Below are 24879 nucleotides of genomic sequence, written 5' to 3'. Positions count from 1 at the left end.
AGTGTCAGTAGTCGGATGGCTTACCGATGCCACTTCTGGATAATTAGAGTACCGAAACAGTTGGATGCGAAAATGAACCGATGACAAATAGTACGAGGATTGAATAAGGCAAAAAAACTACAGTGAGGGATGTCGGGGTCTGGGGCCTAAGCAAGGAATGCAGTATGAATGAAAATTTTTATGAGGTATTTGTTTTCCACAACTTTTACTGACATTGGTTTAGAGCAAGAAAAAGGATCCCCAACGGGGTAATTAGCTTTTTTGAAGACTTTGGTTCTGAAACACGAAAACGAAAATTTCAGGAGTCTGCCGACCGGTACTTGTGAACTGCTTCTGCTTCGGGCACTGAACAGCAAGAAAGACTGATGTAATGGCATCGGCTGCATGCTTTATACCCCTGACTACCTGACGTCATGGAAGAAGAGACAGCAACCGACGCAGGACCCAAGACTTTGATAATCAGGCTGGTTGAGGGCTACCTGCAAGCAGATAACCCAAATGTAATGACTGCAAAACACTGAAACACGAACATCTACTGTATAGTCGGGGCAAAAGGGGGCAAACCTAGTAAACCTGTGCCAGCCTTTCCCAGGTGTGTATGTGTAAATCAAACTGTGCGTGTCAGCTACTTGGGCAAGGACACGAAGCACTGGTTGGACAGAGAGGGTGCTGGAGGTCTTGCCTCAAACTCTATAGATGTGCCAGCAGGGAGTTTTTCTAGGGATCTGAAGAAAAAGGGAGAAACCAGCGCAGGACTGACTGTGGTCTTTGTGCGCTATTAAGGGAAATTTCATTTGATGCAGAGAGCTGAATCTGGAAATACTGTGTAATTTACCTGTCATCCTTCTCAGTGAACATCCCCCACTGTTGCCAATGGTGAATATTTATTGAGGCTCCTTGATTAATGGACCAGTTGTGGGGCATCACAACATCCATAACCTAAAAGGAAAGCCACAGATTTTTGCTTAACTGATAGTTAATGATACCACATATATTGAGCCTGTGGACATAACGAACCCATTAGCAGACAGGTTCTATGAAAACTTCACTCCCCTGTCCCTGCCAGACGTACCCCATGACATCTCTACCACCTGTCCTCTCTACCTTACAATCTCTAAAGAAAAGGTCGTAAATGCCCTCTCTAAGGCCAAAAACACAGTATCTATGGGACATAACATCCCAGGCTGCGTCCCATATGGGCTCCAACAAGAATTAGCAACACCATTGGGTACTCTTTCCAATCATCATCTAAGCACAGGCTTCATCCCAGCTGAATGGGAAACAGCAGTTATCCCCTTGCACAAATGTGGTGTTTCCACTGACCCTGGGAAGTATAGACTTATTAGCCTGACTAGCCTTATCTGCAAGGCCAAGGAGAGAATCATCATGGACCTTATCAATAAAGATATAGGTAATCTCCAAACACACTACTACTCAGTCTGGATTTGTCAAAGGGAGATCATGCCTGTTAAACCTGGTGGACTTCTTCGAGATAGTCACCAAGGCCCTGAACGAGGGGAAATCTGTGTATACAGCCTAGCTAGACTTAGCCAAGGCTTTTGACACTATACCCCACTCGGGCATCACTGACAAACTCACCCAGCAGGGTATCAACCCTTATACCATTAGATGGGGGGCTGCTAACTGGCTCACTTGATAGAACCTATATAGTCAAAATAGGGGAATCCACCTCCAACATCAGACCTGTAACCAGTGGTGCTCCACAGGGAACAGTCCTGGGACCTCTACCTTGGAGTATATTTTTCCAAAGTACAAGCAAAACCTAAAGGTCTGTGGCTGACAAAGTCTGCTGACGACTGCAAACTGGGAGTGGTCATAGACTCTCCAAACAATGTCAACATCCTACAAGGAGGTCTTACACAAACAAATGATTGGTGTCAAAGTCATGGCCTTAAACTCAATGCAAAAACATGTATCATCATCCCTTTCAGTAAGAGTGAGGTTCCTGCTGACTACCACATCAATAGCAACATCCTAAGAATGCACTCAGTGGTGAGAGACCTGGGCACACAGGCTGACAGCAACCTTACCTTTGATCACCACATCTCCACAATGGCAAGAAGGGCATTCTGTATTGCTCATCTCATAAGTAAAGGCACTGCCTCCAGAAAAAAAGAAGTTATAACCTCCATGTACTCTTCCCTCATCAGGCCAATAATTGTGTAAAACTCCTTTTTGTATACACCTTTCAAGTACCTGTAGCAATTGGACAGATCATAAAGGTTCCCCACAAGGAAAATTCAATGTCTTCAGCATCTGTCCTATGTGGAACATCTGAAATCACTGTCATTTTATTCTGTTTCATACAGACTACTCAAGAGGCAATCTCTGCCTTGCATATAAGGCAAGTGTTGACCCTGCTTTATTGGAAATGCTGCATATCCACAAGTCAAATTGTGGTACATGGGTTACTCATTCTAAAGACCTTAACCTGGTACGTGACATTAATAGAACCTGCTGGAGGGACAGATTTGTCTCCAGAGGTTACCACACACCTTTGGAGCAGACTGCCACTTCATGTCAAACAGAGCACCTCATTGGTCCTCCTCAAACACAATCTGGACGACTGGATGGGTAACGATACATTCACCCAGGGGATTCCTGTGTCCCTCAGACAGCGGCAACAGATACTGATAGTGGAAATAAGGGTAGAACTTGACTAGGTTTGTAAGGACCCTTTGGCCATTAGCCTAGTAACTTCCTACGATCCTATGAATAGCTTTCTCAGCAGTGAGAACTGAAAATATCCCATACTAAATGCTACATATACACTGGATCCTTGGACCACCTAATGTCAGTACCCAAAGCCCTCTGCCACTTTCCTCCAGAATCAGAGACAAATAGGGGGAACACTACAACATTAGAGCTTATATTAATTACTAAATCATATTACATATTATATATTGTTATATTAATATTAGAACTTGAAAAGTTGCCAGAATAAAATTATGTGAATTAACATGCATTTTCTGAAGTACATGAAGCCTATACATCTAATGGTTGCCACTTTTTTAAGTATAATCCACCACCTTTTCTCACAAAATCACCAGTTTTAGGAGTGATTGGGAATGACAGAGCAAGATTTTAAGCCAAAATTAGGGACATTCTTGAAAATCAGGAAGAGTTGAAAGTTATGTCAGTACCTATGCTGGCATGAAACCACAGCTGGTCCTCTCACAGAAGGGCAGCTATGAAATACATCACCAGGCCAACACAGTTTCACTAGTGAATAAACCTACATTATGGTTTAATGCTACACTGACTATCCCAAAAGTAAGACCACGATAATTACTACATCCATTGTCATCTACAAGTCACCCATACCATAACTTAGATAACAATCTCTCTAACGAACCTGCAAAACAAACATACTGACAAATTCAAAGTTGTTACAGTTATGCTTGAATATTGCTTCTTAGGGGCGATTAGTTTACTATGTTTTATGTTTTAATACGCTTTGTATACTTGGTAAGTTTAAGTTCCGTCATATATATGCCTGAATCATTCCTTATATAAGCTTGATATTGTGTGCTATTTGTCACTTGCAAGCTATGAAGCTAAACATAGTTTTTGCCTATGGTGCCCCACCTTCAGCCATCAAGCTTACCTCCTTAACTCTCAAATGACCCACTCACTTACCCTGGGCAAGAACCCAACAGCTCATAAAATCCTTATGGGTAAAGGCAACCATCAAGATGACAGGAAGAGCTACCCATCATCTGCAAGGAGGAGCAATGTTTTTTCCTTTAAGGCCTTACTTCCCCTGCACATGACCGCCATCTAAAGGTTGGTGTGTAATTGACCTTTGTACTTTATAGTTATGCCTCTGTGTGACATGATCAACTAGTCCTGCCCCTCTCTGTAGACAGGTGCCCCATGTGATACCCAGTATCAAACATAGATTCTATCATGGAGTACGCGCCCCGAGCATATGCCTCTCCCCAATTCCTTATGCCTTATTCCCCCACCACATCAAGCCATCACCCAAGCAGCTTGTTGAACTTCTGTCACCTGGGTCACACTTGGGGCTTTATCCCTCTATGCCAACTGATCTGGCTGTTCCATACAATCTTTTCATGAATGAATATGACTTTATTTGCAACTTTTCCTTCTGGGTTTCCTCTGAAAAGGGGCACTGTCTATAGAACCACTATGGTTCACAAATGCACATGAAAAAATAAATCAGATGCTCAACTGCTGCATTAGAGTAAAACTATTTATAATATTTCTTATACAAAGGTGTACATGTAATACATACCCTTTATCACCATTTGATTGGGACTCCTTCACAGGCTTTGGTGTTGCTGGCTTTTCTTTATGTCTCAAGTATTCCTTCAGTTTTTCAGCTCTGTCAAGGTATTCTGTACACTTTGCCCGTATACTCTGTTTTGCCTTTTCACCCTGAGCATCATCTGATGAAGAAAAAACAAAAACTTATACACAGCACAGAATGGTAAAATAGAAAGACATCTGACAGTTTTTAATATGATAAAAATACAGAAATTAGTCAATCACAATGAAATCTTCATCTATCCCTCCAAGTCTTCTGAGTGGAAGACTGTTGGGAAGATTAAATGACAGAAACCACTCTTGATTAATTTTGTTTCAGAATAAGTAGACAGAGGAGCAGCCTATCAAGAGTAAATATGCAAGTTGGTTCTCCTACAGAGAAGGGGGGGGGGGGGGGGGGGCTCATGCTGCGTCAGTGAAAGGAGAGAAAGGTGCTGTCAATGCAGATCTATCATTATGGTGCTAGTTTACATATCTGTAAATGGGAGCTTTACCACCTCTGGGACAGTCCCAAACTTATTTTGGGCGGCTCCTCGTGGGAGAATGCATCAGACATTGGCAGTTACAATGGTAGACTTTGGTCTACAGATTATAACCAGCTTATGATGTCACACAAAGGTGTTCAGAGATATCAATGTAGCAGCTGACGAGCTGACATGTACTCAACCCTATGCTCACAAGACTGCAGGTAGACTGTTTCAGTTTCTAATATATGTTGTATCACTGTTGTATTTTGTACAATAATGGAAGCAGATGGCATAGGCTGTGGAAGACGAATAGAATGAAGCGGTCTACTATCAAATGGCAGGTTCAGTACAATAAAAAGTCGACAAGTGAGTAAGCATGTAGTGCAGCCTCTGCTGATTTATAACAGACTGATCATATCAGACACAATTAAGCTGACTCACCAAGAAGTCTGAGGGATCCAGCATAGGTTACATGAATAAGACGACACGGCATATTTCCATTAGCTCTAACATGCAGTGCATGACCTCTCAGAAGCAGAGACAGACATGCAGAAGATGGTATCAAAGGCACTGGCCAAAACCGTTGTAGGCATGGTGTTAGGTGATAAGGCAAGAAAGTCAGAACATTCTACTAAGCTGGCACCTTTCACTGGCAAGTCACAGAAACCATATACAAAACTTTCAAAGTCTGCAAAGGACTGGGGAATATCAATCTAGCAATGATGTCCAGAGGACAAACTCTGGGCAAAATGGGTTGGGCAGCCTACAGCTCACTTGTCACTACCTGGCCTCTAGTGTAGTAGTGGCCATACTGCCAACATTACCTCACCAACTTGATGTTTTCAAGGGTAATGACGCTATAAGGCCAGAGTCATAAGGAAGATCTTTAGCAGCAGAGATACCTGATAAAAAGGCACAGATGGGAAACAGGATGTACTTTTACTGTATAGTGCCTTGTGGTCTGTTCTGGGAGATGTAGGCTTACTTCCATAATGGCAACTGAGGAGAAAGACCCCACACATGCATATACCTGGGGTTACATTCCTGTCTGTGGAGAGTCAGAGCTCAGGACTGCAGCACTGTTGCTGATCTTCACTTCATCTTCTGTATTTGTTTACCACAGCAATATCAGAGTGTAGCCTGGCCAGCAAACTGGTTTGCCCTGTAGACATATATACAAGTAAGAGGTTAGGTGAACAAAAAATGTTGGCTGCAGTGATGGAATATGATTACATGTGACGCTGCTTTCTTGTTGAACCTTAGCTGTGGCCTCAATGCTGTATTACAACCACAATGTCAGCTAAAGTAATTGCTTACATAAATACATACACTTTTGGGGCCTACATAATGGCAGTTGTTGCCGGGCCTTCCATGCAGCATACGTTCTCACTGCACATGGACACTAGACTTGACATTTACAATTTGACATTTACAATTTTTCAATCAGCAGTGTAAGTACTATGATGCACATGAGTTGTAAGAGGTCTACTAAGGTATGGTCCTCTTCATTAAGATTGATGCACTGCATGACACTATCATAACTGCGTTTCTTTACATACAGGTCCTACTTGACATGTAGAAAGGTATACTTTTGTTACACCATGGTTACTGAACAATCTGTTACATATCTATATTTAAATGGATGGTCCTTGGAAGTATCATACCAATGTTAGGAACTCCACCCCTCTCAGTTTTCCTGGGGTCGGTAATCTCTCCTTGCTTTGTACCATGATAATCACAGTTCTTCCAGCCACTAGAGAACTCACACTCTCATATGCCACTAGTGTAGCATTCTAGCTGTGCCTTCACTTCAGCTGCAGTTTCAGGCCCATAGCTATATCCAATGGGAAGCTGTAAGAGCAACCTGCATATCCTTACTCTTACAAAAGTTGTGTGCTCATCATAAAGATCCATCTGTGCTGGCCATTTTCTTTCTTCCTCAACTCATGGATTTGGATCCAATCCATCATATCCAACGCGGCTGCTGCAAAAGCTCATGGGAAACAAGAAAACTGTATAGCTACTCCCTTACCCAAAATGCACGAACCCCGATTACCTTAGATCTTGTTTGCAAACAGCAGCAGAAAGAAATATTGCAGTTACATAGAGAGGAGATGATATCTGGAGCTATGTACCATTGAGGTGGCATACTTAAAGTACAGTTGTGTACACTTACCATAAATGTAGATGTTCAATTGTATTCACTGTTGCAGTCATCACATTTGGGTTATCCCTGCCAGGGTAGCCCTCAGTTAGCCCGAATACCAGAGGCTTAGTATTTCTGTGTCGGTTGCTGTCGCTCCAGGACTGACGTCAGGTCGTCAGTAGTATAAAGTAAGACAGCCGACGCCATTACATCAGTTTTTCTTGCCCCAACTGTCAGGAGCCCCCAAGTCGGAGCCAGTATATGGTGGAAGAACCCCATCAGTAGAAAGTAAATACCAAAAAGTTCCTTTTAAGGAGAGAGAGAGAGAGAAAAGGGGGAAGGAGGGAGAGAAACCAGGATTGCAACAGTGAATACACTCAAACATCTACATTTATGGTAAGTGTACACAGCTGTACTATGCTGTTCACGTTTCACTGTTGCAATCATCACATTTGGGTTAATTCACAAAGCTGAGGAAAAGAGTGGAGGCAGTCAATAAGACTAGGGGCTGGCTAGGATGCCCTGCAAGATTGCCGTGGCAAAGCCTGCCCTGGATTTGGAAAAGATAGGCAGGTGGTAATGCTTGGTGAATGCATGAACAGATGTCCATGTTGCAGCCTCCAGGATGTCCCTGGTGTGGACTCCTCTGAGGAAAGCTGCAGAGGTGGAGGCTGCTCTGGTCCTGACCCCCCTTAGGGGGAGGTTTCCCGTGTTGCTTGTAGCAGAAATGGATGCAGTGTGCTATCCATTTGGAAATTGTTTGCTTGGATATGGCTTTGCCCTCTGCTCCTGCAGCAAAGCTGACTAACAACTGATCAGTCTTTTTGAATTATTTAGTTCTGTCTAGATAGAATCTAAGCTGTCTGTGCATATCTAGAGAGTGTAGTATCCCTTTCTCCCTTGCTTTGTGGGTTAGGGAAAAAGGTGGGCAAATGAATGGATTGGTTGAGAGCCACACTGGACACCAGTTTTGGCATGAAGGATGGGTTAGTCCTGAGGGACACCCTGTCAGCATGGAAGATGATGAAGGACTCTACAGCCATGAGTGGTTGTAGCTCTGATACTCTTCTAGCTGAAGTGATGGCCAGAAGCAGGGCTGTCTTCCAGGAGAGAAACTTGAACTCTGCTGAAGCTTCTGGTTCAAAGTGGGGTAGGGTGAGCTTTCCAACACAAAGTTTAGATCCCATGCTGGGGTAGGTGCTCTTCTGGGTGGCCTCAAGTTGTTAACCCCTCTTAGGAACTTTTTAATGAGAGGGTGTGAGAAAAGAGGTGCCTCTGTGCTGTAATGAGCAGAGTTGGCAGAGGCATGAATTTTAATAGAAGAGGAAAGACCCCTGTGTAGTAGGTCTACTAGGTAATCCAAGATGAGAGGTAGGGAGGGGTGTGCCGTTCCGGCTCCCTTAGCCTGGATCCAGGTGCAAAACCTTTTCCACTTGTCAGCATAGGATTTTCTAGTGCTGGGGCGTCTGGCCTCACGTATAACATCCAGGACTTGTTAGCTTAGGCTGGCAGGCAGCTTGAGGAGAGGTCAGAGAATAAGGCTGCCAGGTTGAGAGTCTGCAATTGGGGATGCATGAATTCTCCATTCCTCTGGGTCAGGAGTGTTGAAATCTGAGGTAGGTGCCATGGTGGCAGGGGCGATAGGCTGCGCAGCAGTGGGTACCAGTGCTGGCATGGCCAGTCTGGGGCAATCAGGATTGCCCTCTGTTTTTCCTCCCTTATTTTGAGCAGTACCATTGAAATGAGTGGTAGAGGGGGAAATGCATAGAAAGAGAGGTTTATCCACTGGTAGCATAGAGTATCAACTTTCCAGGCCTTGCTGTGAGGTTCCCTGGTGCAGAATTTGCTGAACTGCTGATTGGAGTGGGAGGCAAAGAGGTCCACCTTCAGGGTGCCCCATTTCTGGGTTACAAGGGTGAAGGCTCTGTGGTCTAGCTGCCACTCGTGTGGGTCTAGCAGGTTTCTGCTCAAGTTGTCAGCCAGAGAGTTTAGGAATCCTGGCAGAAACTGTGCTAGCAGGTGTAGCTGCATGGCTGAGGCCATGTGCCAAAGGGTCATGGACAGCCTGCAGAGAGGATAAGAGCGAGTCCCTTTTTCCTTGTTGATATACCACATCACTGTGGTGTTGTCTGATTTGATCAGTAGAGGCCCTGGGGAGAGTAGGGGTCTGAAAGCTGTCAGGACGTGCTGAACAGCTAGCATCTCTTTTTGGTTGATATGCAGATGTATTTGATTTGGTCTCCAATGGCCCTGAATGCACCTGCCATCCAGGTGTGCACCCCAGGCATAGTCTGACGTGTCTGTGATGAGGGTCTGGGTGCCGTGTGGTTGTGAGAAAGGAAATCCCTTGTTGTGGCTGCATGCTGCTGCCCACCTAAGAAAATCTTTCCTTAGACAAGGTATCACTGGTATGAGAGTTTCCAGGTCTTGACAGTGTTGACACCAAAGGCTTTTTAGGTACTACTGTGGTTTCCTCATATACAGTCTGGCATATGGAATGAGTAGAATGGAGGAGGCCATGAACCCTAGAGCTTGCAGGATTTTCCTTGCGGATAACTGGGTTCTGGTGGCTAGCTGAGAGAAGCAGCCTGTCAGGTAGGCTTGTTTTTCTGGAGTAAGGAATGCCATCTGGGATGCTGTGTCCAGGCTTGCTCCCAGGAATACAGTTGCTTGCAAGGAAGGACACTTTTCCCTACTAGGGGCACAAGCAGTGGGCAGATGTAGGGGGTGGAAGTGTAAGGTCATTGTGAGTTCTTACCATAAGGGGGTGGCTTTGCATTCCCTGTTTTTGAAGAGGAGGAAAGTACAGTTGTGTACCTACCATAAATGTAGATGTTCGAGTGTATTCACTGTTGCAGTCATTACACTTGGGCTATCCTGCTGGCAGGCGACCCGCAGTCGACCTGAGTTCCAAAGTCTTGGTCCGGCATCGGTTGCTGTTGCCTCTTCCCTGACGTCAGTGTGCCAGGGGTATAAAAGTTGCAACCAACGCCATTTTCTTCAGTTTTTCTTGCCCCAGATGTCAGGTGCCCCCAGATACGAAGGCTGAAAAGATAAAAATATGCCAAACAACCATGCATATATTACTATAAACATTTCCTTCATCTAAAAGCAAATACACCACATAGGTTGTATAGAGTTGAGAAGTACATGACAGTCCCAGCAAAGAGGGGGATGGTGGGTGGGTAACCAGGACTGCAACACTGAATACACTCGAACATCTACATTTATGGTAGGTACACAACATTTATGGTAGGTACACAAATGTACTATGTTCATCGTGTTTCACTGTTGCAGTCATTACACTTGGGTAGAATCCCAAAGCTGAGGTTGGGTGGCTGGGTCTAGATTGGATTTGGAGAGGCTAACAAGCCCTGCAGAACTGCAGTGGCAAAGCCCGCTCTGGATTTGGAGTAGAAAGGTAGGTGGTAGTGCTTGGTAAAAGTGTGCACTGAGCTCCAGGTTGCAGCTTCTAATGTGTCTTTGGTTGGTACCCCTCTAAGAAAAGCTGCTGAAGTGGCTGCTGCTCTGGTAGAATGAGGCCTAATGCCCCCCTTAGGCACAGATTTGCCATGTTGTGCATAACAGAAGCAGATACAATGTCCTATCCATTTGGAGATAGTCTGCTTTGTAATAGGTTTTCCTTTGTGATCCTGCAGCATATGCTATAAACAGTTGCTCAGTTTTTCTGAAAGCTTTTGTTTTGTCCAAGTAAAATCGTTGCTGCCTGTGTATATCCAAAGCGCGCAGAAGTCTTTCCCCTTTAATCTGGGGATTTGGGTAGAAAGCAGGTAAATGAATGAGGATGTGAAAAAATAGGAGGATCCGTATTGTAATGAGCTGAAATGGCAGACGCATGGATTTTAATAGATGAAAAAGATAGGCCTTTGTCCAACATCTCAGTCAGGTATTGCAACATCTGAGGTATATTAGGGACCAGTGGGCCGAGCCCTTGTGCCTGGTTCCAAGCACAGAATCTCTTCCATTTTTCTGCATAAGATTTCCTAGTGCTGGGTCTCCTGGCTTCCAAAATTACATCCATAACAGCTTTAGAGAGCGGTGCAGTCTGAGTGGCTACATTATCTGCCATGCTGCCAGATTTAAGGTTCTGAGTTGACTGTGCAGAATCTGATTGTTTTGCTGTGTCAGAAGATGAGGGATTTGAGGTAGAGGCCAAGGTGGGCCTTGGGACAAAGTCTTTAGGATTGGGTACCAGTGCTGGCATGGCCAGTCTGGTGCAATCAGGATCATGTTTGGCCTCTCGTCTGACTTTTAGAAGCACCTTGGTGAGAAGAGGCATCGGAGGGAAGGCATAGACTGTCAGGTTTTTCCATCTGAAAGATAGAGCATCCACTTTCCCTGCTTGAGAGTGAGAAGTCCTTGTGCAAATTTTCTGTATTTGGCAATGTGAGGGGAGGCAAAATGATCTACATCTGGGCGTCCCCATTCCCTTGTTATGTTGAACACTTGTGGATTTAGCTTCCATTCATGAGGATCCATGAGATTTCTGCTTAGTTCATCTGCCAGTGTATTTTTTGTTCCTGGCAGGAATTGTGCTTGCAGATGTACCTGGTAGGTCAGTGCTGTGTTCCACAAAGGCATGGCTTGTCTGCACAGGGGGTAGGGATGTGTGCCCCCTGGCTTGTTTATGTATCACATAACTGTGGTATTGTCTGTCTTTATTAATAATTGTCCTGGATGTATTAGGTCCTTGAAGGCTGTCAGGGCATTCTGTACAGCTAGCATCTCTTTATGATTGATGTGAAGATGCATTTGTTCCTTGGGCCACATGCCCTGAATACATTTTCCTGCCATATGTGCTCCCCAGGCATAATCCGATGCATCTGTTGTTATTGTCTGCCTGGCTGTAGGTAAGGTGAAAGGCTGTCCCTTGTGGTGACAGGCCTGGGATCACCATCAAAAAGTACAGTTTTGTACCTACCATAAATGTAGATGTTAGAGGATCCACATTGCTGCAGTCATAACCTGTGGGTAGTCCGCTGTCCTCGGTCGGCCCGAATACCAAAGAATTAGGCTGGCGTCGGTCATGGCGCTCGGAGCTGACGTCAGAGCGTAGCAGTACTTAAGCGCATGACCGACGTCATATCCTCAGTCTTTCTTGCCCCAGATGTCAGAATGCCTTAAAAAAGAAAATGCCCCAACAACCACAAAGGGGCAAATAATAATAACCCCAAAGACACAAAAAACAACAATACCACCACAACAACAAAAACCCCAACAATAGAGGGGAAGGAGGGAGGGAAAATAGGACTGCAGCAATGTGGATCCTCGAACATCTACATTTATGGTAGGTACAAAACTGTACTATGTTCTTCGTCTCACATTGCTGCAGTCATAACCTGTGGGTAGAATCCCAAAGCAAAGGAAAAGGGGAGGCTGGCATACTAAAAAGCATTAGGGGCTGCTAACATGCCCTGTAAGACTGCAGTGGCAAACCCAGCCCTAGACTTGGAATAAAGAGGGAGATGGTAATGCTTGGTGAAAGTGTGAACTGAACTCCAAGTAGCTGCTTCCAAAATATCTTTAGTAGCTACACCCCTCAAAAAAGCAGTAGATGTAGCAGTAGCCCTAGTGGAATGAGGCCTGATCCCAGCAGGTACATTCTTCCCATGATGAGAATAACAAAAAGCAATACAGTTACCAATCCACTTAGAAATAGTCTGCTTTGAAACAGCTTTCCCTTGAGAACTCAAAGCAAAAGAAACAAATAACTGTTGAGTCTGTCTGAACTCCTTAGTTCTGCTCAAATAGTAACGTAACGGTCTGTGGATATCCAACGAATGCAAGACTTTTTCCCCCTTATTTTGGGGATCAGCACAAAAAGTAGGCAAATGGATAGACTGGTTCAAAGCCACATTAAAAATCACTTTTGGCATAAAGGTAGGATTAGTACGCAAAGAAACTCTATCCTTATGGAATATCAGAAAAGGTTCAACTGCCATGAGGGCCTGCAATTCAGATACCCTCCTAGCAGAAGTGATGGCCAACAAAAAAGCAGTCTTCCAAGACAAAAACTTTAATTCAGACGTAGCTGCAGGTTCAAAAGGAGGCAAAGTAAGCTTTTCCAACACAAAATTGAGATCCCAGGAAGGAGTAGGAGCTCTACGTGGGGGTCTTATATTTTTTGCCCCTCTAAGAAATTGCTTAAACAAAGGGTGAGAAAATAAAGGAGGGTCACAATCATAGTGAGCAGAAATGGCTGCAGCATGAACCTTCACAGAGGAAAATGACAAACCCTTGTCCAGTAATTCAGTAAGGTACTGTAGTGTAAAACTCAAATTAGGCACCGAGACATCAAAGCCCTTTGTCGTGCTCCAAAGAAAAAATCTCCTCCATTTATCAGCATAAACGTTTCTAGTGCTAGGCCGCCTAGCTTCCAATAGGACATCTAAAACTTGTTGAGGAAGCTGAGATCCCACAGGCTCTAAAACAGAATTCGCCAGGCCGTTAGATGTAGGGACTGCACCCTGACATTGAGCAAATGACTGCTTGACTGGGACAACAAGTGAGGAAGCTGTGGCAAAGGCCAAGGAGGCTCCTGAATTAAACTCCTCAGCAGAGGATACCAGTGCTGACGTGGCCAATCTGGTGCTATTAGAATCATGCAAGGCTTGTCCCGCCTGACTTTCAAGAGTACCTTGGGAAGGAGAGGCAGAGGAGGAAAAGCATAGACGTGAAGGTTGTTCCAACTGAAAGATAGAGCATCCACTTTCCAAGCTTTTGGGTGAAACATCTTTGTGCAAAATTTTGGTAGTTGGAAATTTAGAGGAGAAGCGAACAGATCTATGTCTGGAGTTCCCCAAGCCACTGTCAACTGCTGGAATACCTGAGGATCCAATTTCCACTCGTGGGGGTCCACAATATGTCTGCTCAATACATCTGCTAGGGAGTTCTGTGCTCCTGGCAGAAACAGAGCTTGAAGAGTGATGTGCAAACTCAGAGCAGTCTCCCACAAAATCATTGCTTGTCTGCAAAGAGGGTAAGAATGGGTTCCCCCCTGCTTGCTGATGTACCACATGACTGTAGTGTTGTCTGTTCGAATCAACACCTGTCCTGGTTGAAGTAGGCCCTTGAAAGCCAACAGGGCAAACTGGACTGCTAACATCTCCTTCATGTTGATATGCAAATGCTGTAGTCTGGGAGGCCACGTGTCTTGAATCCATTTCCCATCGAAGTGTGCCCCCCAAGCCAGTTCTGAGGCATCCGTCGTTATGATCTGACTCGCGCCTCTGGTCGGGTCACAGAGAGTCCCTTGTTTAGGTGACATTCCTGTGCCCACCACAAGAATTCCTTCTGGATGCAAGGTATTATCTGAATGACAGTGTCCAAATCGTGGCAGTGTTGAGTCCATACACTTTTGAGATACCATTGAAGCTTCCTCATATGCAGTTTGGCATTGGGAAGTACTAGAATGCAAGATGCCATGAACCCCAAGGCTTGTAGGACTGTCCTTGCAGTCAGCCTGGACAGTACTGATAATTGCTGGAAGTATAGGTGAAGAGTTCTTTGTTTGTCCGGGGTCAGAAAAGCCATCTGAGAGGCTGTATTCAGTCTCACACCCAGAAAGCACATGTCCTGAGAGGGTACTAAACTGGACTTTATTTCGTTCACAGAATACCCTAGGCACCTTAAAAAGTACAGTTTTGTACCTACCATAAATGTAGATGTTCGAAGATCCACATTGCTGCAGTCCTTACACTTGGGTAGTCCGCTGTCCTCGGTCGGCCCGAATATCAGAGTATAAGGCTGACGTCGGTCAAGGCGCATTTGACTGACATCAGAACGTCAGGGTACAAATGCGCATGACCGACGTCATATCCTCAGTCTTTTCTTGCCCCAGATGTCAGAAGACCCCAAAAATAAAGGTCCAAACTCACAGACAACAACCAAACAACCAACCATCCTAACACTAAAAATATATACAATATATACAATATATACAATATACCTCATATTGACAACCCAGCCCACACAACCACCTCAAACTACAGAGGGGAAGGAGGGAGGGTAAATTGGACTGCAGCAATGTGGATCTTCGAACATCTACATTTATGGTAGGTACAAAACTGTACTATGTTCTTCATCTCACATTGCTGCAGTCCTTACACTTGGGTAGAATCCCAAAGCAGAGGTAAGGGAGGTTGGCCTAACTATAATGAAGCAGGAGCTGCCAAAATGCCCTGCAAAACAGCAGTGGCAAAACCAGCCCTGGATTTAGAGTACAGTGGAAGGTGGTAATGCCTAGAGAAAGTATGCACTGAACTCCAAGTAGCTGCTTCCAAAATATCCTTAGTTGCCACCCCCCTCAAAAAAGCTGTTGAAGTGGCAGTAGCCCTAGTGGAATGAGGCCTAATCCCAGCTGGAATCTCTTTGCCATGATGGGAATAACAGAAAGCAATGCAAAACCCAATCCACTTAGAAATAGTTTGTTTTGACACGGGCTTGCCCTGAGAACTCAAAGCAAAAGAAACAAATAACTGCTGAGATTGCCTGAACCCTTTAGTTCTGTCCAAATAATATCGCAACTGCCTGTGTACATCTAAAGTGTGCAAAATCTTTTCCCCTTTATTTTGGGGATTTGCATAAAAAGTAGGCAAATGAATAGTTTGGTTTAAAGCCACACTAGAAACCACTTTAGGCATAAAGGAAGGATTAGTACGTAAAGATACCCTATCCTTATGGAAAATTAAGAAAGGCTCAACCGCCATAAGGGCCTGCAATTCATAAACCCTTCTAGCAGAAGTAATGGCCAACAAAAAGGCAGTCTTCCATGACAAATATTTCAACTCAGCAGTAGCTGCAGGCTCAAAAGATTGTAGAGTGAGTTTCTCCAACACAAAATTGAGATCCCAAGCAGGAGTAGGAGCTCTTCGTGGGGGTCTTATATTCTTTGCCCCTCTAAGAAATTGCTTGAACAAAGGATGAGAAAACAATGGTGGGTCACAGTCATAGTGAGCTGAAATTGCAGCAGCATGAACCTTAATAGAAGAGAAGGACAAACCTTTGTCCAGTAACTCAGTAAGATATTGAAGAGCCACACTTAAATTAGGCTCAGAAACATCAAAATCCTTTGCTGCACTCCAAAACAAAAATCTCTTCCATTTATCTGCGTACACTTTCCTTGTACTAGGCCTTCTAGCTTCCAAAATCACATTTAAAACTTGTTGTGGAAGATGAGACCCTCTATGGTTCAAAACAGAATATGCCAGGCTGTTAGGTGAAGAGAGTGAAGCTTGACATTGAGCAAATGACTGTCCTCCTGTGACAACAGGTGTGGAATCGAAGGCAAAGGCCATGGAGGCTTCCGTACTAGACTTCTCAGTAATGGGTACCAGTGCTGTCGAGGCCAATCTGGAGCTATTAAAATCATCCTCGGCTTGTCCTGTCTGACCTTCAGAAGTACCTTTGGGAGGAGAGGCAGAGGTGGAAAGGCATACACATGAAGATTTTTCCAACTGAAAGAAAGAGCATCCACTTTCCAAGCTGTGGGATGAAACCTTTTCGTGCAAAACTTTGGCAGCTGGTGGTTTAGTGGAGAAGCGAACAGATCTTTGTCTGGAGTTCCCCATGACACTGTCAATTTCTGAAATACATGAAGATCCAATTTCCACTTGTGGGGATCCATGATTTGTCTGCTCAACACATCTGCTAAGGAGTTCTGTGCTCCCGGCAGAAACCTTGACTGAAGATTTAGCTGTAAACTGAGAGCAGTCTCCCACAAAATCATTGCTTGCCTGCATAGAGGATAAGAATGTGTTCCCCCTTGCTTGTTGATGTACCACATGACAGTTGTGTTGTCTGCTAGAATCAACACCTGCCCTGGAAGAAGTAGATCCTTGAAAGCTATTAATGCAAACTGGACTGCTAACATCTCCTTCAAGTTGATATGTAGATGTTGTAGTCTGGCAGGCCACTTGTCTTGTATCCACTTTCCATTTAGATGAGCTCCCCAAGCTATGTCTGAGGCATCTGTCGTTAAAATCTGACTCGCCTCTGGCCGGGTCACAGAGAGTCCCTTGTTTAGGTGACATTCCTGAGCCCACCACAAAAATTCCTTTTGAATGCAAGGTATTATTCGAATGACAGTGTCCAGATCCTGGCAGTGCTGTGTCCATACATTTTTGAGATACCATTGCAGCTTCCTCATATGCAGTTTGGCATTGGGAAGCACCAGAATACAAGATGCCATGAACCCTAAGGCTTGAAGGACTGTCCTTGCAGTCAGCCCGGACTGAAGAGATAATTGATGGAAGTAAAGGGAAAGATTCTTTTGTTTGTCCGGGGTCAAAAAGGCCATCTGGGATGCTGTATTCAGTCTTACACCCAGAAAGCACATGTCCTGAGAGGGTACTAGACTGGACTTTATTTCGTTCACAGAATACCCCAGGCATCTTAGCACTGCTATCACATATTCCAAATGATGAAGAAGCTCGTTCCTTCCTTGAGCCAGAATCAGGCAATCGTCCAAATAAGGATAGATCTGTATTCCTTCTAGCCTGAAGAAAGCTATCACTGGAGCCAGAACTTTCGTGAATACTCTGGGCGCAGTAGATATGCCAAAGGGCAATGCAGAGAACTGATAGTGAGAAGTCCCAGTCCGAAAACGCAGATACTTCCTGCAACTTAGTCTGATAGGAACATGGAGGTAAGCCTCCTTGAGATCCAAAGTTACCATCCAGTGATCCTTGCCCAGCAAAGGTAAAAGCTGTTGTAACGTCAACATTTTGAACTTGGGAATGTCCAGGTAAGTGTTGAGGATAGATAAATCCAAAATTGGTCTCCACGTGTTCCCCTTTTTTGGTACTAGGAACAGGCGAGAATAAAATCCTAGGCCCCTTTCTGGCATAGGGACCGGCTGTATGGCCCCTATTTGGAGTAACAGAGAAATTTGCTTGTGAGCCTCTATTCTTTGTTGAGGAGGAATGTCTGGCATGCCTTTGAAAGGAGGCAAGGTATGGAAATAAAACCTGTAACCGTGGTGTATGATATCCAATACCCATCTGTCTTGGGTAATTAAACTCCAATTTTCTTTGAAAAGTGCCAACCTTCCTCCCAAAGGTGCTGCCAGACGAGAAGGCTCTGGCAGCTTAAAAGGTAGGTCATTGGGTCTGTTTACGAAAGGACTGACCCCTGCCCTCACCCGAAGACTGTGCAGGAGAACTCCCTGTTCTAGGCCTGAAAGAGCCCTGAGCTCTGCCCCTGCCACGCCTAGATCTACCCCTAGACTGGGAATCATAAGAAGGATACGTCCACCCCTTAGTAGGCCAATTTCTACTAAACTTTGGAGGCTGAACCTGCAAAAAATCTTTAACAGTCTGCATAGACTTAGCCTTGTCTTCCATTTTCTTTAAAACTGCCTCAACAGGAGAACCAAACAACACATCAGATTGTAAAGGAGCATCTAAAATCCTTGTTTTAACATGGTCAGATAAATTTTGATCCCTCAGCCAGGCGTGCCTGCGAAGAACTGACCCAGTGGCAGCCACCCTAGACGAGGCCTGTACCGCATCAAAACCACATTGCAAAGAATGCTTCCCCACCTGTTCAGAAACATGCACTAAATCTTGTAACTCTTTACAATCAATACCTTCCGCCAGAGCATCAACCTTAGACTTCAATTGTGAAAGGAGATAATTTTGATATTTCAACATATGAAACTGGCAATTCAAAGCTCTCATAGCTAGAGTGGAAGAAGTATAAACTTTCTTTCCCCATCTATCCAAGGCCCTGGCCTCTATCTGCAGGAACTGGATTCTTGACAACAGAAGCCTTAACACCTTTAAGCCCCTGGCTAACAGTTTCTGGGTCTGCCCTAGGACTCTTAAAAAGATACTTATGAGCTTCAGGCACCCTGTAATACCTATCTGGTTTAACAGGAGCAGGAGGCAAAGAATCAGGATTAAGAGAAGCCTCCGCAAACACATCTTCCACCACATTCAGAACAGGAGGTATAGCTAAAGGCCTATGCTGGGGTAAAAACAAAAATTCCCTAAGCCTTTTCCTGGAATCAGAGAAGTCCTGACCTTCCCATTTAAAATGCTCTCTCATGGAATGAAGAGTCTCTGAAAAAGAAAAATCCTCAGGAGGAGAAGCAGAAGGAGTAGAATCATCCACATCAGAATCAGAATAAGGAGAATACTCCTGCAAGTCTTCAGCCGAAGACTCAGACACATCTGAAGCCTACTCATAACCCCCCAACTCTGGTTCCACTCTAGGCCTCTTATCAGGAGGGGGCATAGAACCTCTAATTAAGGTAATTAAATCTTCTGCCATTTTAAGCATGTGCTTCTTGGGCACAGAACCTGAAGAACTAGGAGTGACACCCACAGAAGCTAAACTAGACCTGCCTCTGGGAGAAGCCTTGGAAACAGAAAGAGAAGGCCTAGACACCTTAGGAAGGGAGGGGAGTACAGTTATCTGAGAAGCCCCTACAGCCTGACCTGCCTCCTGGGAGGCCACATCCTGTAAAATCAAAGTTTCCCCCTGGGACTCCAGAGAGGCCTCCGTCGGAACCACCGGTTCCACTGACGCCTCTAAAGAACCGGCGTCCGGTTCGGACGACTCCTCTAGCCTAGGTTTGACTGCTTTGTCTTTGCGCTTCTTCGAGGAAGCCGGCGTCGGAGCATCCGACGGCATATTGTAATTACACCGCTTCCCAAAAACCAACCTGGCACAATCTAACCTTCGCTTAATAGTGCGTTTATTAAACCTAGCACAAAAGCGACACCCAACAACGTCGTGCTCAGGTCCCAAACAAGGTATACACAAGTTATGGTAATCTCTATGCGGTATCTGTTTCCCACAAGAAATACAATTATTCACTTTTTCTGACATCCGGTAAATCACTGAGGCAAGAAAAAACCAAAATATTCCCCAACGGGGTACTTAACCAACTCTGACTTCAGTCTGAAACTCCGAATTCGAAAAATTTCAGAACGCCGAACGGCACTTGCAACACTGCTTCTGCATCGGACCATGCGGCAAAAAAGACTGAGGATATGACGTCGGTCATGCGCATTTGTACCCTGACGTTCTGATGTCAGTCAAATGCGCCTTGACCGACGTCAGCCTTATACTCTGATATTCGGGCCGACCGAGGACAGCGGACTACCCAAGTGTAAGGACTGCAGCAATGTGAGATGAAGAACATCTGCCATTACATACTGTAGATGTTGAAGTAACTTGTCTTTGTCTTGAGCAAGAATCAGGCAATCGTCCAGATAAGGATAAATTTGAATTCCCCTCAGTCTGAAGAACGCTATTACAGGAGCCAGAACCTTTGTGAACACCCTGGGCGCAGTAGATAAACCAAAGGGCAATGCAGAGAACTGATAATGAGAAGTACCAGCCCGGAATCGCAGAAATCTCCTGCAGCTGGGCCTGATAGGAATGTGAAGATAGGCCTCTTTGAGATCCAGAGTTACCATCCAGTGATCTTTGCCTAGCATAGGCAGAAGTTGCTGTAAAGTTAACATCTTGAACTTTGGAATGTCTAGGTATGTATTGAGAATGGACAAATCCAGAATTGGGCTCCAAGTGTTTCCTTTCTTTGGCACTAGGAATAGACTAGAATAAAACCCTAGGCCTACTTCTGACGGAGGTACCACCTGGATTGCTCCCATCTGTAAAAGCAAAGAAATTTGTTCCTGAGCCTCCAGCCTTTGCTGAGGAGGTACATCTGGCATGCCTTTGAAAGGAGGAAAAGTGTGGAAATAAAACTTATAGCCTAGATTTATTATGTCCAACACCCATTTGTCCTGGGTGACCAAATGCCAATTTTGTTTGAAAAGTGCCAACTTTCCCCCTAGAGAAGCTGCCAGACAAGAAGGGTCTGGCAGCTGAAAGTACAGGTCATTGGGTCTGTTTACGAAAAGGCTGACCCCTGCCCTCACCAGAAGATTGTGCAGGAGAACTCCAAGTCCTAGGTCTGAAGGAACCCTGAGCTTGAGCCCTACCCCTACCACGTCTAGACCTGCCCCTAGACTGAAAATCCGAAGAAGGGTAGGACCATCCTCTTGCAGGCCAATTCCTGCTAAACTTAGGGGGCTGCACTTGCAAAAAATCCTTAACCGTCTGCATAGACTTAGCTTTATCTTCCATCTTTTTCAAAACTGACTCCACAGGGGAACCAAAAAGAACTTCAGATTGAAGAGGAGCATCCAAAATCTGAGCTTTCACATGCTCTGACAAATTTTGATCCTTAAGCCAGGCATGTCTACGAATAACTGAACCAGTAGCAGCCACCCTGGATGAAGCCTGAAGAGCATCGAAACCACACTGCAAGGAATGTTTACCAACTTGATCTGAAGCATGAACCAAGTCCTGCAATTCCTTACACTCTATACCCTCAGATAAAGCATCTACCTTAGATTTCAATTGACCTAACAGAAAGTTCTGATACTTCAGCATATGAAATTGGCAATTTAAAGCCCTCGTAGCCAACGTAGAAGAGGTGTACACTTTTTTCCCCCACCTATCCAAAGCTCTAGAATCTTTATCCAAAGGAACTGGATTCTTAACCACAGAAGCCCTGACACCCTTCGGCCCTTGAATAATAGTTTCCGGGTCAGACCTAGGACTCTTATACAGATATTTATGTGCCTCTGGGACTCTGTAATACCTGTCTGGCTTGACAGGGGCAGGGGGTAAAGAATCAGGATTAAGAGAAGCTTCAGAAAAAACATCCTGAACATCATCTAAAACAGGGGGAATAGCCAAAGGCCTATGTTGTGGCAAAAACAAAAATTCCCTCAGCCTCTTACAAGAATCAGAAAAATCCTGACCTTCCCACATGAAATGCTCCCTCATGGAATGCAAGTTTTCAGAAAAGGAAAAATCCTCTGGAGGTGAAGCAGAAGGACAGGAATCCTCTGCATCCGAATCTGAATAGGGAGGAAAATCCTGAATATCCTCAACTGAGGACTCAGAGTAATCTGAAGAATGCTCCATTCCCTCTAAATCTGTCTCCACCCTAGGCCTCTTCTCAGGAGGGGGCATAGAACCCCTAATCAAAGTAATCAAATCCTCTGCCATTTTCAACATATGTTTTTTAGGAACAGAACCCGAAGAACTAGGGCTATGGCCCGTACCAGTAAGACCAGGTTTAGCCTTAGCAGGGCCTTTAGTCACTGAGGTAGAAGGCCTAATAACCTTTTGTAAGGATGGAACTACAGATACTTGAGAAGCACCCTCGGCCTGGCCTAACTCCTGAAAGGCCAACTCCTGCAAAAGTAAAGGTTCCCCCTGGGATTCAGCCGAGACCTCGGCTGGATCCACAGATTCAACCGTGGTTTCCATAGAACCGGCGTCCGCAACGGACGACTCATCCGGTTTAGACCTTAAAGATTTATCTTTTCGTTTTTTTGCGGTAGCGGGCGTCGGAGGATCTGACGGCATGTTGTAGTTACACCGCTTACCGAAAACAAGCCTAGCACAGTCTAATCTACGTTTAATGGTGCGTTTATTAAATCTAGCGCAAAAGCGACACCCGACTACGTCATGCTCAGGCCCCAAGCAAGGAATACAGAGAGAAGGGTTGGGAGGGTGGCTTAATGGCTAAGGTGTTTGCCTTACAAACACAAGGTGCAGGGTTTGAATCTCACAAGGGATAATTGGCTAGGCTTAAAATGGCTCGCAAGGGCAGTTAGCTTAGTATTAAACTATGAAACTATGAAACTATGAATGGTAGTCCCTATGAGGTATCTGTTTCCCACAAGAAATACAATTATTAACTTTTTCTGACATCCGGATTAACTGAAGCAAGAAGAGACAAAAATTTTCCCCAACGGGGTACTTAGCCCAACTTGGTCTTCGGTCTGAAACTCGAAATTGAAAATTTCAGAACGCCGAACGGCACTTGTAAACGCTGCTTCTGCTTCGGACCACGCGGCAAGAAAGACTGAGGATATGACGTCGGTCATGCGCTTAAGTACTGCTACGCTCTGACGTCAGCTCCTAGCACCATGACCGACGCCAGCCTAATTCTTTGGTATTCGGGCCGACCGAGGACAGCGGACTACCCACAGGTTATGATTGCAGCAATGTGAGACGAAGAACATCTCCTGTTGTAGGCAGGGAATCAAGGTTACGATAGTCTCTAGGCTGTAACAATGCTGAGTCCAAACACTTTTTAGATACCACTGTAGTTTCCTCATATGTAGTTTGGCATACGGAATTAGTAGAATGCAAGATGCCATGAAACCCAGGGCCTGCAGAATTTTTCTTGCAGGGAGCTGGGTCTTTGTTGCCATCATTTGAAAGTAATGAGTCAGTTGCCTTTGTTTGTCTGGCGTGAGATAAGCCATCTGGGCAGTTGTATTTAAGCTTGCACCCAGGAATATTATCTCTTGACAGGGCACTAGTTTTGATTTCTTTTCGTTTACTGTGTACCCTAGGCAAATTATCAATCTTTTTACGAACGCCAGGTGCTTTAGAAGAATGTCCTTGCTCTCTGCTTGAATAAGGCAGTCGTCCAAATAGGGATATATTTGAATTCCTTTTTGTCTGCAAAATGCAATTACTGGTGCCAGGCATTTTGTGAAGACCCTGGGCGCAGTAGATAAGCCAAAGGGCAGTGCAGAGAACTGCTAATGCATTGAGCCGGCTATAAATCTGAGGCATCTTCTGCACGATTGTCTGATTGGGAAGTGCAGGTATGCCTCCTTGAGATCCAAAGTAACTAGCCAAGCCTCCTTGCCCAGCATGGGCAGAAGTTGTTGTAGTGTTAACATTTTGAATTTTGGAACATACAGGAAAGTATTTAGGATTGACAGGTCCAGTATTGGTCGCCAGGTTTTGTCTTTTCTGGGTACTAAGTAAAGTCATGAGTAAAATCCTTGGCCCTGTTCTTGTGGAACTTTTTGAATAGCTCCCATATCCATAAGAGCAGCAATCTGTTTTTGTGCCTCTGCCCATTGGTTTTGTGGCAGGTTTGGCATACCTTTTGGTTTTGGAAGCATGTGGAAGTGGAACCTGTACCCTTGAGAAACTATATTCAACACCCATTGGTCTTGGGTGATCATGTGCCAATTTTTTGAGAAAAGTGCTAGCTTTCCCCCTGAAAGTCCTTATGAGGTATTTGCTTCCCACAAGAAACACAATTATTAACTTTTACTGACATCGGTCTGGTGCAAGAAAAAGTTTCCCCAATGGGGTACTTAGCTTATTTAAGACTTAGGTTCTGAAATTCAATTTTGAAAATCACAGGAGTCGGCCGACCGGCACTTGCGAACTGCTTTTGCTTGGGGCACCGTGCGGCAAGAAAGACAAAAGAAAATGGCGTCGGTTGCAACTTTTTTACCTCTGGCGCACTGACGTCAGGGAAGAAGCGACAACAACAGACGCCGGACCAAGACTTTGGAACTCAGGTCGACTGAGGGTCGCCTGCCAGCAGGATAACCCAAGTGTAATGACTGCAACAGTGAAACACAATGAACATCTCCATTGCTTAGATCCCTGCATTGTCTGGGGGGGGGGGTCTGCTTTCCCTGGGTCTGGGCTGAGCTGGCCTGGAGGGGGCAGGAAAGGACCAGTTCTTTAAGGGGCAATGCTTACTGAACCTTGCTGGCTGGACCTGTAAGAAGTCTAACGGTCAGCATAGATTTGTTTTTTTCTTGCATCTTTAAGACCTCTTCTGCCTAGGTGCCAAATAAGTTGCCTTTGTTCAAGGGTGCGTCCAATAATTTGGATTTGACATGGTCTAGCAAGGTCTGTTCCTTTAGCCAACCATGCCTTCTAAGGACAGAACCAGTGACTGCTGCCCTGCAATATGCTTCTAGGGAGTCAAAATCACATTGTAATATATGCTTAGTTATGTGACTTGCAGAATGCATTAATTCTTGTAATTCTTTATTTTCTGCACAAGCAGGAAAAGAAGATATTTTTTGTTTGAGGAGTTCAATGGTATATTGCTGACACTTCAGCATGTGGAACTGA

At 44.8% G+C, this 24879-nt stretch overlaps 1 protein-coding gene across 2 annotated transcripts in view; it reads right to left on the bottom strand.

Moving 5' to 3' along the window:
• Positions 1-24879, bottom strand: part of VPS4B (vacuolar protein sorting 4 homolog B) — a 904737-nt gene that overhangs the window by 677250 nt on the left and 202608 nt on the right. For both annotated transcript variants that reach the window (XM_044065255.1, XR_006364000.1), the window contains exon 3: positions 4280-4433. In XM_044065255.1, coding sequence (XP_043921190.1) covers positions 4280-4433 — 154 coding nt within the window. The remainder of the gene's footprint in view (positions 1-4279; positions 4434-24879) is intronic.

This window comes from Protopterus annectens, chromosome 3.part0 (assembly GCF_019279795.1).
Source record: "Protopterus annectens isolate FY-2018-M chromosome 3.part0, PAN1.0, whole genome shotgun sequence".
In the NCBI taxonomy this organism is placed as follows: domain Eukaryota; kingdom Metazoa; phylum Chordata; order Ceratodontiformes; family Protopteridae; genus Protopterus; species Protopterus annectens.
Note: the sequence above shows the minus strand (reverse complement) of the source record. Positions and strands in the feature narration are given on the sequence as shown.